General features: G+C 52.4%; 6 protein-coding genes across 6 annotated transcripts; 5 read left to right on the forward strand and 1 right to left on the reverse strand.

Annotated features, from left to right (window-relative positions):
* Nucleotides 1–1,041: 1,041 nt before the first annotated feature.
* Nucleotides 1,042–2,267, forward strand: PpBr36_09216 (uncharacterized protein; the record flags this gene model as incomplete). The annotated part of the gene is made up of 2 exons (XM_029896338.1): nucleotides 1,042–1,447; nucleotides 1,525–2,267. 2 exons carry the CDS (start codon nucleotides 1,042–1,044, stop codon nucleotides 2,265–2,267), a joined length of 1,149 nt encoding a protein of 382 aa, XP_029744829.1.
* A 638-nt stretch (nucleotides 2,268–2,905) lies between these two features.
* On the forward strand, nucleotides 2,906–4,344 carry PpBr36_09217 (uncharacterized protein; the record flags this gene model as incomplete). Its single annotated transcript, XM_029896339.1, has 2 exons — nucleotides 2,906–3,157; nucleotides 3,307–4,344. The coding sequence occupies 2 exons, from the start codon at nucleotides 2,906–2,908 to the stop codon at nucleotides 4,342–4,344; spliced, it is 1,290 nt and encodes a 429-aa protein (XP_029744909.1).
* An 856-nt stretch (nucleotides 4,345–5,200) lies between these two features.
* On the forward strand, nucleotides 5,201–7,502 carry PpBr36_09218 (uncharacterized protein; the record flags this gene model as incomplete). Its single annotated transcript, XM_029896340.1, has 6 exons — nucleotides 5,201–5,218; nucleotides 5,300–5,541; nucleotides 5,656–5,818; nucleotides 5,909–6,246; nucleotides 6,331–6,432; nucleotides 6,509–7,502. The coding sequence occupies 6 exons, from the start codon at nucleotides 5,201–5,203 to the stop codon at nucleotides 7,500–7,502; spliced, it is 1,857 nt and encodes a 618-aa protein (XP_029744830.1).
* A 618-nt stretch (nucleotides 7,503–8,120) lies between these two features.
* On the forward strand, nucleotides 8,121–10,241 carry PpBr36_09219 (uncharacterized protein; the record flags this gene model as incomplete). Its single annotated transcript, XM_029896341.1, has 5 exons — nucleotides 8,121–8,580; nucleotides 8,652–9,088; nucleotides 9,143–9,794; nucleotides 9,882–10,003; nucleotides 10,077–10,241. Coding segments are annotated over 5 exons (1,836 nt in total), but the record flags the coding sequence as incomplete, so codon positions are not given.
* A 453-nt stretch (nucleotides 10,242–10,694) lies between these two features.
* Nucleotides 10,695–13,599, forward strand: PpBr36_09220 (uncharacterized protein; the record flags this gene model as incomplete). Its single annotated transcript, XM_029896342.1, has 2 exons — nucleotides 10,695–12,473; nucleotides 12,907–13,599. 2 exons carry the CDS (start codon nucleotides 10,695–10,697, stop codon nucleotides 13,597–13,599), a joined length of 2,472 nt encoding a protein of 823 aa, XP_029744659.1.
* Nucleotides 12,865–14,018, reverse strand: PpBr36_09221 (uncharacterized protein; the record flags this gene model as incomplete). Its single annotated transcript, XM_029896343.1, has 3 exons — nucleotides 12,865–13,608; nucleotides 13,681–13,820; nucleotides 13,988–14,018. The coding sequence occupies 3 exons, from the start codon at nucleotides 14,016–14,018 to the stop codon at nucleotides 12,865–12,867; spliced, it is 915 nt and encodes a 304-aa protein (XP_029744658.1).
* Nucleotides 14,019–15,821: the final 1,803 nt, after the last annotated feature.

Consider the following 15,821-nt stretch of genomic DNA (forward strand, 5'->3'; position numbering starts at 1 on the left):
GTTTTTTTTTTTTTTTTTTTTTTTTTTTTTTGAACGACTCAATCTTTATCCCCTTCGCTATGGCTACCAAGTGTGCATCTTACAAAGACTGTTATTGCTGACTGATACTCGTAATTAGTCGTTTCAAAACTACAGTAGTCTATCACACGGTACAAGCTGTCAAGTGAGATCTTCAGAAAGAAAAGCTGCGCGGTTGTCAGTCGTTGAGTTGCAACGTGGAATTAACCTGCAAAGAGTAGGAGATGGACAGGGTTCAACGGTCCCACCGACTCAAAACGACAGAGTCACGTCCCCCCATAACACAAGGGGTTTTTGGATAAAACCCGCCATCTTTACGCTTAAAACAGACTTCTGTGGAGGGTCACACAAATGATCCTCTTACAATCCCATCTTTTTTGTTTTTTTTTTTTGCAACGAAACAGTCTTTTCCTGATTCGACTTAATCGCAAACTAACATACTCTAGGTCTAGATGGGATGAGAATGCGGCCGGACAAAATCAGTTCCAGTCTCAACTAAGCTTTAATGTACTTTGTGTCCAGCCGCTGCAGGGGCTTTACAGGCACACCGTCCCATGTTTTTTTTTCTTTTTCTGTCGGTGCTGAGAGCGAGAAGCCCTACCGTACTTGGTGAGTGATAGGGCCACCGAATTTATCACATCGGCACAGACTGGCTATGTAGCTAGCCCCTTGGCATCCCCGTAAATGGTAGTTCGTCCTGCTTTCCCAACTTCTCAAGCACCCCCGGTTCTTCGCCGAACAGGGGTGTCTGATCGTTGCTAATCCAAGGGAAGATCCGTCATGTCTCAGGCTTGACAGGCAACGGCCTTTTGGAGGTCTAGGTGCTGCTGTAGTTTCCACTTGCTCGCCTTGTCAAGTATTGGCTTCCGAGCTTGGCCGGCTTTCTTTCTGCTCTTCTTTTCTTTCTTTCTTTCTTCATCCGCTTCTCGACTTATTTTGTGTTGTATTTCACCTTTCTTTGCTTTTCTTTTTCTTTTTCTCTCTTTCTTCTTTACTTTATTTCGCTTCTCTCCACGAGCCAGAATGTTGACCGTTCGCTCGTCTTTCAACCTTATTATTTTTATGCTCCTCGGCGTCCTCAGCGGCGGCGTCGAGGCGCAACGGAGAAAGGGTAATGGCGGCGGGCGCCAGACTCCTCAGCAGCAAGCTGCCCAGGTTCCCCAGGGTGTCAGCAAGGCCACCGATGGGTCCACAATCCTGGATATGACCGCTACTGTTAACGGCGCTGATCTGAGGTTCAAGATCAGCGGTCCTGCAGACCAGTTTACGGCAGCCTCGGGGGTTCAGGGTGGTGCTCAACAGTCCGGCGCGGAGGGTAAATTGGGACTGAATGTGCTGCTGCATGGAGACGGTGGACAGTCCTTCTTTGATTTCCCCAACCAGGCCGTCCAGGGTAACCTGATGGGTGTTGCTGTGCTGGCGCCGTCCGGTAAGTCTTGATTCTTCTGCCCCCGCCCCCCTTTGTTTGGGTCATACACTAACCATGGCACTTCCCCTCGGGTTTAGTGAATCTTCTCTGGGGCAACCGGAAGGGCCAGCCGGCCGGTAATGATCGTCCCGATGGCGTTGCAGACGCGCAGGCAGTCAATGACTTGATCCTGGATGTCCTCCCCCAAATGGTGGCGTTCAACAAGTCCAACGTCTTCTTCACCGGTGTTTCCGGAGGCTCCCTGACGCTTTCGGGCTTCTTCATGCCCGCGCACCTGACCAACTTCAAGGGCAACGGCGTCCTCCTCGATTGCGGAGCCCTGGCCCCGGCGGTCGATTTCAAGGATGCGGCAGCCACCCTGTCGACCACAAAGATCCACTTCCAGAGCAGCCAGCGGGAGCTCACGAGCCTGCAGCAAAGCATCCCGGAGGCCATCAAGGCTTACGAGAAGCTCGCTTCGGACGCGGGTCTCAGCAAGGACCAGATCAACGCACTGCAGACGGTGGACGCGACGCCCACCGGTGGGCACTGCGCCTTTGACGGCAAGGACTTTGTCTCGGGCATCCAGCTGATCGCCGACAACTTCAAGAACATCATGCAGGGCGGCGACGGCGCCGTCAAGGGCATCAATGCACAGACCGTGCTGAAGGGCGTCGTGGGCAACGAGAACCCCTTTGGACGCGGAGGAGGGGCTGCCACCGCGGGCGCTGCTGCGAGTGGTACTACGGGCACCAACAGGCAGACTGGGAGGAATGCCAAGCAGGCAGGGAGGGCGGCGGCGTCGAGGCTCAGTGCTAGGGCGATGGGCCAGCTTGACTAGTGTAGATATGGACATGATTTCTCTGGTTAGCTAGGTAGATTTGGTTGCTAACAATATAATTGTTGCCCTCAATGCAAGTATTAGCCCTACGTTACAAGGAGATACCGCCCCTCGCTTTACAGCCCCAGGGCTTGACATTGCCTTTGTCGGCCGTGTTTACCGTAGCCTTGGCAGATTCTACCGCTATAGGTCTTGGCTGTTGTACGAGGCGGGAACAGTGGATGTTCCTGGTAGCTGTATTCTGGACTGGGATGGATGTAGCGACCTAATGGATTTCACGCTTGGCTGAGAAGGTGCCACAGTAAAAGACACGGGCGCCTGAAACTATGCCTTACTCTTGCTTATTTGGGATGCCAGTCTTCTCCTTCCCTCAATGGACGCGTCTGCCCTTCAATTTAGGCAGTCAAGATGAGGTACGTCCCTGAAGCAAGGCAGACAGACACCTTGACTCACTTCAATCCTGAATGCTGCCAAACATTTATACAGCAACAAAAACCCAAAAGCTTTGAATGTCGCACTCGTAGCGCAGCAAACTCTCTCTATCCCTTGCGAGGATTCCATCGGAGCCTTAGGTATCCCCATCATTGTAGTAATTTACTTTGAACTGTTCCCGTCTCTTTTTTAGCCCGCTCACCAACATGTTTCTGCTTCTGCTCGCCGTCAAAGTTCTTGTCTGCCATCTCGCTTTGGTATCAGCAGAGGCCGTAGCAGACAGCCTGTGGCAAGACACGCACAACGCCATCACTTTCAGTCAAGAGGAACCAATCAAGTCAGCATGGATTATCACGCCAGAAACGTCCGTCACTCGAGACGGTCGCTTCACGATAGATGCAGATGACATGGTCACCATATCTGTCCCCAATGGCACGCATTGGGATGCAGATGGGTTGGTAGTGCAAAAATCGGGCGAAAGCTCCAGCATGCTAGCTGCTGAGACCTAGGGGTCCAATGCTGCGGTGAATGTCGTCAGTGATTTGAACCTTGTCTCCCAAGGCCTTCATGATTGGAACTCACTGACATGATATAAACCATCTCAAAGGCCAGCGGTGCAAGCGCTATGCTGAGAAAGCTCGACGTCAAAACCAACAATGGCTCCATTGGCCTCTTCGCCCATGGCGATGCCTCAATTCTGTTGAGAGACTCCCATATGGTCAGCAGCGGGCCCGTCGGACACTCTGTCTTTGCGGCAGCTGGCGGCTTTATCTACATGAACAACTCATTTGCCAAAACCGCGGGCCCCCGGAGCAGTATCGCGGCTGCCTCAACTATGCTCTCCCGTATCCATATAGAGAACTCACGAGGAATCACCTTCGGTCCCGCGAGCCCGTGCCTATTAAGTCTAGGCGGTGCTTTGAATGCCCGACAATTCAGCTGTTTCTCGTTTCAGAGCCCCTTACTTGTAGTAGACAGCACGGACGCTGTTTGGCAAGACCGCGAAGTAGTCCGTCTGGATCAAGTTGACGCCCAGGTCGGCGGACCTGCGGTCATCCTCATGTTTGACAGAACAACCCGCCTGAACGATGGACCTACACCACAGCTGAGTTTAAGGAACACGGTTCTAGCAGGCGTCCAACCAGAAACGATTGGGATGTGGTTCGGCAATGTCAGGGGGAGGGTTGATGTGGAACAGAGCACAATCTTCAGCAATGGTACTCTGGTCCGAGCTATCGCCAACATGCCTGTCTTGGATGACTTGAGCGGAGTCGAGGATATGCAGTCCGGAAACGAGAGTACAGCCGTCATAATAAATGTCGTCCGGTCCTCACTTAGAGGTGACATTATGGTCAGCGGCAAGACTCTCATCGACTTGCAATTGACGGACATGTCTGAGTGGGTCGGTTCGGTCACGGCGGAACACAGTGACAGCCACGTCGACGTCAGTCTCTCTCAAAACTCGCAAATGAGGTTGACAAATCATACCCACGTCCGCAAGCTGATGGACGACGACCCGACACTCGGAAACATTGACAGTCAAGGCTTCAACCTGACCTACTGCAAGAACGTGTCTAATATCGCAGTCGCGGTTTCTGCCCTGGCAGGCGGTGGGTTTGCTGTTGGTCTACCGGTATGTGTATAAAATATTCTTATACTTTACTTTATAACCGCACGCCTCGCTTCATTTCCACTGTGGAGGAGTAAAATACATGGGGGTTCTTGCACCTGCTGGATGCGGGGCTTAATTTTATGTCACGTAAGGGTTTTCATTGTTTGAAGATTGTGTCTCTTTTTTATTCGCTGGTTGGGCTGGCCTCGGATTGCTCGGGTGCTGACCCCATACGGTTGAATCATCTCACAACCTAACGAGGGAGGCTTGGCAGCTTGTCCGGATCTTTTTTCTTGGCAGCCAAGACGGCAAGAAAGAAGCTTAATTATGAATACGAAATAATCCTAACGAAATTACTACAGCAGGTAGCTCATCTGTTGCCTTTCGCTACACAATGAGATGTGCATATCATCGTCTCTGCCCGCCTCGTAGCCCCGCATTACAATTACCGCTAGTGACCAATATATGTCGTCATCATCACGAAGCGGTTTCTACAAACGATGTCATACCAAAATCATGTATTCCAAAGTCCGCTTAGCTTGTTGGAGAGTTGTAGTAGTGTCTCAGGAGAGCTCACGATGAGCATATAATCAAGGCATCTCCGCGGTAAATAAAAAAAGAAAAAATAATAAATAAAAGCCGGTCTGCCAACTGGAACTAATCTGAACTATTCCAAATTTGGCTCTTGTCAACAAGTTTAGTTCATGCGTAGCTGAGAGAGCCTAGCTTCCGACATTTTGAGAGAGACTCCCATAAAGGTCGACGTTCTACTGGGCTTGGCATCAGGGATTCTCTTCCATCCCCCAACCCCGCCCCCATTCAATCAAAACTAACATACAATTTCTGTGGCATTTATATCAATTACTCGTCAAGAGGAAAATAATCAAATATGGTCCTCTCACGCCATGTAAGCCGCAAGCTTCTATCCATGAAAGAGAACAACAAGAGAGCAGTTACTGACCAACCGAGGCCAACTGGCTATATATAGGTGAACCCGGACGACATTGTCCAGCACCTGCACAACTCGTCGTTGCGGGAGCAGGACGGCGACGATGACGCGCGGACGCAGGCGGCGGTTGCCCACCTGACGCCGTACGCGTCTCGCTACGCGAGCAACGTGAGCCTGCCCAAGTACAAGCTCCCCAAGGAGGGCGCCGAGGCCGACACGGTCTACTCGATGATTCGCGACGAGCTTGACCTGGACGGGAAGCCGAATCTGAACTTGGCTAGGTAAGACTCTGAACTTGAGCTTTGGCACCTTGAGGGGAGGTCTTGGAGTTGCACAAGTGAAAAATTTGACCTCGAGCTGACTTGGATTCTTCCAAACTTTGTCCTGTGAAATAGCTTCGTGGGCACCTATCTCGAGGACAATGCTCAGAAGCTCATGGTAGAGAACATTGCCAAGAATCTCTCCGATGCGGATGAGTATCCTGCCATGATCTCGATGCATCAGCGCTGTGTGAGCATCCTGGCCCACCTCTGGAACGTCCAAGCCGGAGAGAAAGCGGTATGTTACCACTCGGAAAACCCCACGCCTACAGCCCAAGGAATCGCCAGAAAAATCTAATGAACAAAAAAAAAAAAAAAACCTTGACAGATCGGCAGCGCCACCACTGGTTCCTCGGAAGCCATCCAGCTCGGCGGTCTCGCTATGAAGCGCAGGTGGCAGGAGGCCCGACGCGCCGCCGGCAAGGACGACAGCAAGCCCAACATCATCATGGGCGCCAACGCGCAGGTCGCGCTCGAGAAGTTTGCCCGGTACTTTGATGTCGAGGCTCGCATCCTGCCCGTGTCGGAGAAGAGCAAGTTTCGGCTCGATGCCGACATGGTCCGGGAGAACGTTGATGAGAACACCATAGGCATTTTCGTCATCTTGGGCAGCACCTACACGGGACATTACGAGCCCGTCGAGGAGATTTCCAAAATTTTGGACAAGTCAGTAACGCATCGAAACTTTGACAATCTTGTCTTGGAAGCCGTATAAGGTACTGACTGACACACTTGTGTCCCTCGGAGTAGATACCAGGAAGAGACTGGGCATGATATCCCAATACATGTCGATGGAGCAAGCGGTGCTTTTATTGCCCCCTTTACCCACGCTCAGGCTGGTGGGCCCAAGTGGTAAGCTTTTTATGCAAAGAATTGTCTCCAAGGTGTACCTTTAAGAGCGCTGACAAAATGAAACAAAAAAATATAGGGACTTTTCACTCCCTAGAGTCAAATCCATCAACACCTCGGGCCACAAGTACGGCCTCGTGACCGCCGGCGTGGGCTGGATCGTGTGGCGTGACGAGTCCTACCTCCCCAAGCACCTCATCTTCGAGCTGCACTACCTGGGCGGCACAGAGGAGTCGTACACGCTAAACTTCTCCCGACCCGGCGCCCAAGTCATCACCCAGTACTTCAACCTCGTCCACCTGGGCTTCTCCGGCTACCGGGCCATCATGGAGAACTGTCTGGCCAACGCGAGGCTGCTGTCCAAGTCTCTCGAAGCGACAGGATGGTACACTTGCGTATCCGAAATCCACCGCCCCGCCGAGAGGACCGGTTCCGACGAAAAAGACATCCAGCCCCTGGCACGGCGGCAGTCGAGCATGAAGGAAGATGCAGCGCCCGAGGAGGGCAAGGCGACGCTGGACAGCATAGCGCACAGCGTCAAGTCGGCAGCTAAGTCGGTGACCGAAGGACGACACGGCAGCGGCGCCAACGGCAAGCAGGCGGCCGTGACGCCGGGGCGTTCCCAAGATACGTCTGCCGACTACGTGGCCGGCCTGCCGGTGGTGGCATTTCGCTTCTCGGACGAGTTCCAGCGCGAATATCCACACGTTAAGCAGGAGACGGTGTCGGTGCTCCTGCGCGCGCGCCAGTGGATCATACCAAACTACGCGCTGCCGCCCAACGAGGAGAAGAGAGAGATCCTGCGCGTCGTGGTCCGCGAGAGCATGTCGCTGGACCTAATCGACAGGCTTCTGTCCGACATTTGCGAGGTGACGCAGAAGCTGATGGACGATGATGAGATCGACATCGGCGTCTTGCAAGGGAACAGACACAAGGGGCCATGGACCAAGGCTGATGTGAGCAAAGACGGGAGAGACCAGGCCAAGAAGGAAAGACAAGACCGGAAGAAGCACCATCAGGCTACCGGTAGGACGGGCAGGATGGAAACTGGCATTCACAGGTCGACCTGTTAGATTAGCTGCGCTTTGGCGTGTGGCGGTGATGGTGACCACGCGCGGGACGAATGACTTCAGGTCTTCCTAGGTAGTAATTCAAATCGACAGGATGTTGGAAATGTAACCAATCTCCTTTTTCACGACGGCGCAAATCGACGCCAGCACTTACGTCTTCTCTGTCGATATTCGACCATGCCAAGCTCTTCGCCAGGCAGACACCCCAGCCTTTTCATGTTCAGCGTTGGCTTCCCGGCACGGGTACACACCCCGGAGACTGCAGTCGCTAGCTCGAATTGCCGGCGTGACCACCGAGTGTAGTTAAACAGTCCGTTTCTTGACCAATGAGTTAGCTTCCATTACCGGGTGTCGATCCCTGCCTTGCCTATCGTGGGCTGTTATAGAAAATATGCCTCCACATAATGCTGACAATAACCCCCCAAGACACGTTTGGCCGCGTGGAGCTGAGAGCTACACCTTATCGCAACATTCCTGTCGTTTTCGAAAGAATGGGAGGAGTATAAATGACGGGTGAAAGCTCCATGTTTTCATAATGGGGTCTTGATGTGTAGTGGTTGTTTGGGCGAAACTCGTATTCATATTGAACCACCCTTATAACCCATATATCATTTCATTAGCCCAGCATTCTTATCCTTTGCAATCCTAAAAAAAAAGATGCTTCTGCCGTTGATATTGGCCCGCATTGTACCGGTCCTTGCAGCGCACGTCTCTGCAGAGAAGCACAAGAGGCAAGCGTCAAGGTGCAAAGCTATTCCCGGCACCCAGGAATGGCCGTCCGAGGAGCAGTGGCAGACATTCAACACCTCACTGGGAGGTCGACTGATTCGACCAACTCCTCCGGGTGCGATCTGCCATCCAGACCAGCCCTCTTATAACGCCGAGCGTTGTGCTGCAGTCCAGGGCGGCGGCTGGCAGGGCTTTGCCCTCCACGTGAACGACCCGGTTTCCATGATGGGCAACACCTGGACGAACGACTCCTGCCTGCCTGATCCAAGCCTTCCATGCAGCGGCAGTGGGTATCCAGTCTATGTCGTCAACGCATCGGATGTTGAGCACGTTCAACTTGGTGTCAAATTTGGTAGGTTCTTGCCGAGCTTGACATGATACTGTTGTGCTCCAACTTGGCCAGCTGACCGCTTCCGATCATAGCCAAGAAGCACAATATTCGACTCGTAGTCAAAGCGACAGGACATGATTATGTCGGTCGCTCTGTGGCGCCAAACTCGCTGTCGATATGGACGCACCACCTCACAGGGATGCAGCACCACTCTGCAGGCAGTTTCAAACCAAAATGTTGTAGCAACGACGATGCCGTACACGGCGGCAGTGCGATCACCGTCAAGGCTGGATCCCAGATGCAACAGGTCCACGAGTTCGCCAGTGGGTTCAACGAGGCCGTCGTTGGGGGCAGCGGAAGCACAGTAGGTGTGGGCGGGTATCTGACTGGTGGTGGACATTCTCTCTTGAGCACCGAGTATGGACTCGCCGCGGATCAAGTCCTCGAGTTGGAAATTGTGACTCCGACAGGAGATACAAAGGTGCTCAACGAGTGCAACAACGAGGAACTGTTTTGGGCGGTGCGAGGAGTAAGTGTTTCGCATCAAGATTCGTACTGCTTTGTTGTCGGAGACTGACATCAGATTCGAACGACCAAGGGAGGAGGTTCGACCTTTGGTATCATCACTTCAGCCACCATCAAAACATATCCGACGCCTCAGATCAGCTCCCTAACAGTTGCTTTGCTACAAAACCCCGCCCTCCCAAACAACCAAACGGTCATCTGGGACGTATTAGCATACGTTTTGAGTGAGATGCCTCGACTAAGCAAAGCTGGAATTTCGGGGTACTTGTATCCCGTAGTCAACCTCACAGTCCCTCAGTTTGGTATCGATGGGCCCATCACAGGATTGTTCGGTATCGTCACCATCCCGGGCGGAAGTAATGGCAGTGCCGCCATCCCTTGGCAGCCCATCGATGCCTACATCCAAGCCAACTGGCCTGGCTTGTTCCTGAACGTCAACCAAGTGGAGCATTACAGTAGCTTTTGGGACTGGATCCAGGGTCACTTTGACTCTAACCCGGTGGGCGATAACGGGCTTGCCGGCAGCTGGCTTCTTGACGAACAAGCGCTCACTGGAGACCGGGAGAGGCTCAAAGATGCCTTTCAGCACTTTGCGGTCCGGGGATGGGCGACACTGCATCTGGTCGCCGGCAAGGGCGTCAGGGATGCAGAGCTGACAGGCGGCGGAAACTCAGTGTTGCCTGCTTGGAGGAGGGCTTATGTCCATGCCAGTGAGTACACTACTTGTTCTACTCTGTCGACATGACTGAGCTTATCGGGTGCTGCAATGCTTACACCAAATCCTTTCGAACCAAAAGCTTGTGGAGTTGGGTTCCCGCCGCTGAATGCAACTGCCAAAGCCGAGGGCATCAAAGCAATCGACCGAAGCGTGGCAGCCCTGAGGGAGCTCGCGCCGGACATGGGAGCGTACATGAACGAGGTGAGCAGCCCAGCTATTCGCCATCACGAAACAGAATGCTGACGAAGAAAAATGATGTGATTTGTGGTTGCAGGCAAATGCATACGAGCCAGACTTTCAGAGAGCTTTCTGGGGCTCAAACTATGACCGACTACAGTCTATAAAGAGAGCTGTCGATCCAGATGACATCTTTTGGTGTCATCCTTGTGTGGGGAATGAGCGCTGGAGGGAATTGGATGGCAAGCTCTGCCGCGTTTGAGCTGTGGGTGTGCATGTACTAGTAGGCCCGTAGGGTAGATTATTGGTTCCTGGCTCCCTCAAGCTGTAGCAGGTACCGTAATTAATCACGTTTTCCGCACTGATCCTACTCACGGATCGGATCCCCGCAACTACTGCAGGTCAAGCGGGCCACGGACCCTTGCAATCTTGGCCCTTGGCAATGTATGGCGCGAGGGGAACGTCACCAGGCCATCAGGGTTCCTGCCTGAAGTTCCGACAGCAATCTGCACTCTAGCTGCAGGAGCTCTAAACTATAGGTACCTACCTACCTGCCTGAATGCCGCCACACAGTAAATCGGTTGGCTTCCTTTAAAAACGCCGCTGCCATTATTTTTCCATTCTGACACGTCTATAGTTCTGTTAGCACTCCTACAATGAACTGGCCGTCATAAATCCCATCTCATTACATTCATTACTTCATCAGAACAATACCATGGCTTTTAGAAAAACCCTGTTTGGATGCGTCACGGCCGCGCTGGCCACGGTCGGGCACGCGTCCCAGCCTGGGGCAGCCGAGCCAGTCCCGGCTCCCATGAGGGACCTCCAGTGGGCACAACTCAACTTTCTGCACACGACAGACACCCACGGCTGGCACGGCGGTCATCTCCTTGAGTCCCAGTACTCGGCAGACTGGGGAGACTATGTTTCTTTTGCCGAGCACCTCCGCCGCCGCGCCGACAGGGAAGGCCGTGACCTGCTACTGGTTGATACGGGCGACAGGATTGAGGGCAACGGGCTTTACGACGCTTCGGACCCCAAGGGCCGCTTCACATACGACATATTCCGTCAGCAAGACATTGACATCATCTGCACCGGCAACCATGAGCTCTACCAAGCCGATGCCGCCGACCGCGAATGGTCGCAGACGGTCCCCAACTTCAAGGACAAGTACATCGCCTCCAATCTCGACTACATAGACCCAGAGACGGGGGAGAAGAAGCCGATGGCTCAGCGGTTTCGTAGGTTCAAAACAAAGAATCAAAAGATGGATATCTTAGCAATGGGTTTCCTGTTTGACTTTACCGGCAATGCCAACAACACGGTCGTCCAACCTGTCGAGGACACTGTCAAGGAAGAGTGGTTCAAGGAGGCGATCAAGGAGAAGCCTGACATCTTCGTTATAATTGGACACGTCGGGCTACGAATGCAAGAGTTCAAGCACATCTTTACAGAGATCCGAAAACAAAACTGGTTTACTCCAATCGCTTTCTTTGGAGGGCACGCACATGTTAGAGACGCCGTTAAGTTCGATGACGCCGCTTATGCTATCGCGAGTGGTCGGTACTTTGAGACTATCGGGTGGATGTCGGTAGATGGGCTCTACAAAGACACCACTAAGGGCAAAACGCCAGTCAAATTTCAGAGACGGTATATCGACAATAACCTGTTGGGCTTGTACCACCACACTGGCCTCAACCAGTCTACCTTCCCTACCAAGAAGGGCCAAGATGTGACTGAGATGATCACGGCTGCCAGAAAAGAGCTTGAGCTGGATGAGAAGTACGGCTGTGCACCCCAGACCTATTGGATGAACCGCGCTCCTTACCCCGGAAATGAGAGCTTGTATACCTGGTTGGAAACAGAGGTGCTGCCTGGAGTCGTTGTCAATGAAGAGAGGAAAAACACCTCCCGGCTGGCCATCTTGAACACCGGTGGGATAAGGTTTGACATCTTCAAGGGTCCATTTACCAAGGACTCGACTTTTATTGTCAGTCCGTTCACGTCGGGGCTGAACTACGTCAAGGATGTGCCATATGAAATCGCGCAAAAGGTCATCAAGCTGCTCAACAATGGCGGACCGATTCTTGCAGATGCACAAGGGGTGCCAGATATGCGATTCATGGCATCGCCGGAGCAGTGGTTTCGCACCGAGGACGTGGTCGTTACCGACTCGACGTCGACACAGTCTCAACCATTCGCCACTGAGGATTATGACCAGAAGCCTTTGGGCCATCATGATAAGCACAAACCGGCCTTGATTGGTGGCTACACAACCAAGGATGACATATCTGAAGATGGCGACGATGCGGTGCATTTGCCATTGTCATTCTATAAAGTACCGAATTGTATCCAGGCGGAGGTCGGCTTTCCTGTAGACGACGATGGAAAAAAGAAGAACCCTGAAAAGGTGGACATTGTCTTCATCAGCTTCATTCAGCCGTGGGTTCTCCTCGCCCTCAAGTTTGCGGGAGGCGATTATGCCTCGGATGACGTTGGTGTCTATCGGAATGGGACTTTTACCGAGATGATGGCCGAATGGATCCGGGAGAACTGGAAGGGAGATTGCTGAAGACCTACCTCATTTGTTAGATGGGTAGAGATTTTTTTTTCTTCTTTTATTTACTTTGTTATTTGGCGTTGGGGATTTGGACATTACATATATCCGGCATTTTTTTTCTTTTTTCATTCTCTTTCAGTCATATAATTTCAAAGTAATCAGAATAGCCTCAGCTTAGTGTGATATATACATCCACGCAATTTACATAAATGCAGAACGAATTCATTGGTATTCAAGTCAAAACATAACAAAAACCAAATGCAGCCCCTAGACGCCAAACGCCCCCAACATTACCCAGACAGAGCTCCGAGAAGTCATCAGGCAACTATAACTGATTAAGCAACCTCTGTTTCCTCCGATTTATCAGCTCCTGCTGCACCTCTTCAACGGTCGGGAGTTCCCAACCCTTGCCGTCTCCACTATCGCCCGGAAGAGGTTCCCAACCGGGAGGAAGCTGCTCTCCTTTCCTGTTGTCGGCAAGGGTCTCAAAGGCGTCCTTCTCCTTGGCGGCCTCGTACGCCAGCAGCTCGTCGTCCTCCTCGTCCGGGCTGTAGCCGTAGTAGGCGGCGTCGACCTGTTTCCTCAAGTCGTCCCTGGCCTCGAGGGGCTTGTCATCGGCCTTCTTGGCCCTGGCGGCCTCGAACAGCTCCTTGACGCCCGGCAGCTCCTTGGCCCGGCCAAAGTACCTGTAGCCCCTGCCGCCGGAGCCGCCGGCGACCTCCTTGCCGGCCTCGTCGTAGACCTTGGCGCCGCCGGCGCGCGTGTAGTTGGGCCCGCCGAGGTTCCTGATCTGCACCTCCCACATGTGCTTCTCGCGCATGAGCTTGTTGATCTCGTCGTTGAGGTCGCGGATCTGGTAGTCGGACAGCGACGGCTCCTGTATGCGCGACACCTTGCGCGATATCTCCTTGAGCACCTGGCCGCGCCACTTTTCGCACGCCGGGATCGAGTCCTGCTCCGTGATGGCCCGCGGCCGCCGCGTGCGCCCCGCGTCGATGATGCCCAGGTCCGCCGCCTGCGCCTCGCGGAAGCGGAAGAGCATCGACTGCGCCTTTTCTGAGTTGCGCGCCTGGTGGTTTTGTCAGCGAGACGGGGCTAGTCCGGGGACCAACGGTCTGCAGGGACCAGGTAGGCGCCTTACCATCTTTGCCGGCGTGTCGCCTGTGCGACCGAGAGACCTTGTTTGCTGAAAAGGACTGTCTTGAGCAGACACAGAATCGGCCTCGGGGCTGGCTAGATTGAAAGGCTTTGGAGGGAGCTCGGTACCAGCGGACTGGCTACCTTCTCGGGCGGGCTTTGTTTTTTTTTTTTTTTTTTTTTTTTTTTTTTTTTTGCCGTTGATTGTCTTCACCGATGACAGAACCTTGTCGGTACGAGTTATCGATAAGAAATAAATGCGGGGATAAGTGAACTTCTTTAGTGGGGACCTGGATTCGCTCTGCGTTAACGAGTGGGCCATGAGTCTGCAAACGCGTTCATCGTCGCGTTGTTAACCCAATCGTCCATCAGTTCATCTTAAACATTGTCTAGTAAACCTCAAAGTTCCCGGTTCGATGACCCAGCCCCGATGTCTAGGGGCAATAGGTAAGTGAAGAACAGTCATCAAAACCTGATGGTCTCACATACGCTTGACTCTTTTTGAGAGAGAGAAGCCTGAAAAATGTAAGCTCAAAATCCTTTTCCTATTACTCTTTGGCTGCTTGCTATCTAAGCTCCAGCCTCAGTCAGGCAAGTAGCTATCCTATGAACAACCATCTCACCATTCCCAACCCTTCCCTCACCACATCTCATCTGCCAGCATTTGGGAAAAATCCTCGCCCCTGCGGCCCCTGCGATGACGACAAGTACATCACGTAGATGCTAGTCTCTAGACATGGGATGTAAACCGATTGCCCTTCACACGGGTTTATCTGCGTTTCCCCATGGCCGATGCGAGCCCATAACAAGAACAGAGATCTGAGCAGCGAGCAGCCTTTCCCCTGGTTCAACCCCCTTTTATCTGTTCCGATTTACACGACATGACAAAATCCGAGAGGATGCAGCGGCCATGACGACAATCTGCTTTTTCTCGAGGTTCCCCATAGCCTCTTACAGACCAACCCATCCCCTCCCGAGCCACTCTGGGACTTTGTTTCAGCAGGACTGCGGGACGTGATGTGGTTTCTGATGGAGCTGAACCGATGACCCAAAGAAATTTTTGTAGTTTTCAATCAGATGCCGCTCTTCTTCGTTTATTTATTTTTTGTTCTGTTGCTGTTTTTGGAGGATGGAAAAGGGGGGGTGGGAATCGGTCAAGGCACTCATTCAATCTCCCCCAAAGCCCGGTGATGACATTGTGTCCAAAAAGCCAAATTTGCAGACCTTCAGCAATCTTCAAAGGGCTCGAGTTCCGCCCAGCCACCAATTTCATGCTGCTGGTCCACTCTTCTCGAGGCGCGGCCCGGCATGGAATGGAGGATTTTGGGCGTCTCTTGCCTGCTGGGTCAATGAGAACTTGAGAGAGCTAATCTGAGGGCATGGCTGTGATTTTCTTTCCTTTTTATTCTCTTTCCCCGTGGTGTTGCAAGTAAAGCTTGTAAACGACGCTGACATTTGATGTTGCAGGGTCAGCAACTGGGCTTCTTTCGAGTTGCCCAGAACTTGGTAGACATATGTCTGGTACTGTCGCTATTGCGCACACACAATTAATCTGTTCTATGTATGTGGTAGGTATAAAACTGGGTAGCAAATGTCTACTCTTGGTTTTGTCATCTGGAGCTGGTTCGTTTTGAACATGAAATTGAACGGAATTGGGGGTGGTGTCTCCGCAAAGGCGTTGAATAGCTGAAAAATAAACAAAGGATGTAAAGAAACACCTGTGTATTTCAAGACCACTTATCACTCCTTACGCAAGCAGTCACACAATTACCAAGACAGAGGTTCTGCTGGGTCCGCAACAATGGAGTATTTCAAGACCCAAGGTTCAATGTAAAAGATGTAAGAGACACTTGCATAACTGCCTCATATCCGACCATTACCGAATGGCCTTTCCCCTATGGTATCCATTTTCCGAATTTACACATACAGCTGGCTCAAATGTGAAAAAAAAAAGACTGCTCAGCTCATCAGTCATCAATCGAACTTCCTATAGCCTTTCCAGCGAGCTAGCCCGATTTCTGCAGCCTGCTCCAGTGGCAGATGCTTGTGACAAACAAATGCCACTAACCTCTGGCACAACGCGACCTTCCCTAAAAACGCTCGCTCGCTATGAGAAGGTCAACACCGGAAACTCAAGACTTGGTC

This window comes from Pyricularia pennisetigena (assembly GCF_004337985.1).
Source record: "Pyricularia pennisetigena strain Br36 chromosome 7 map unlocalized Pyricularia_pennisetigena_Br36_Scf_8, whole genome shotgun sequence".
NCBI lineage: Eukaryota > Fungi > Ascomycota > Sordariomycetes > Magnaporthales > Pyriculariaceae > Pyricularia > Pyricularia pennisetigena.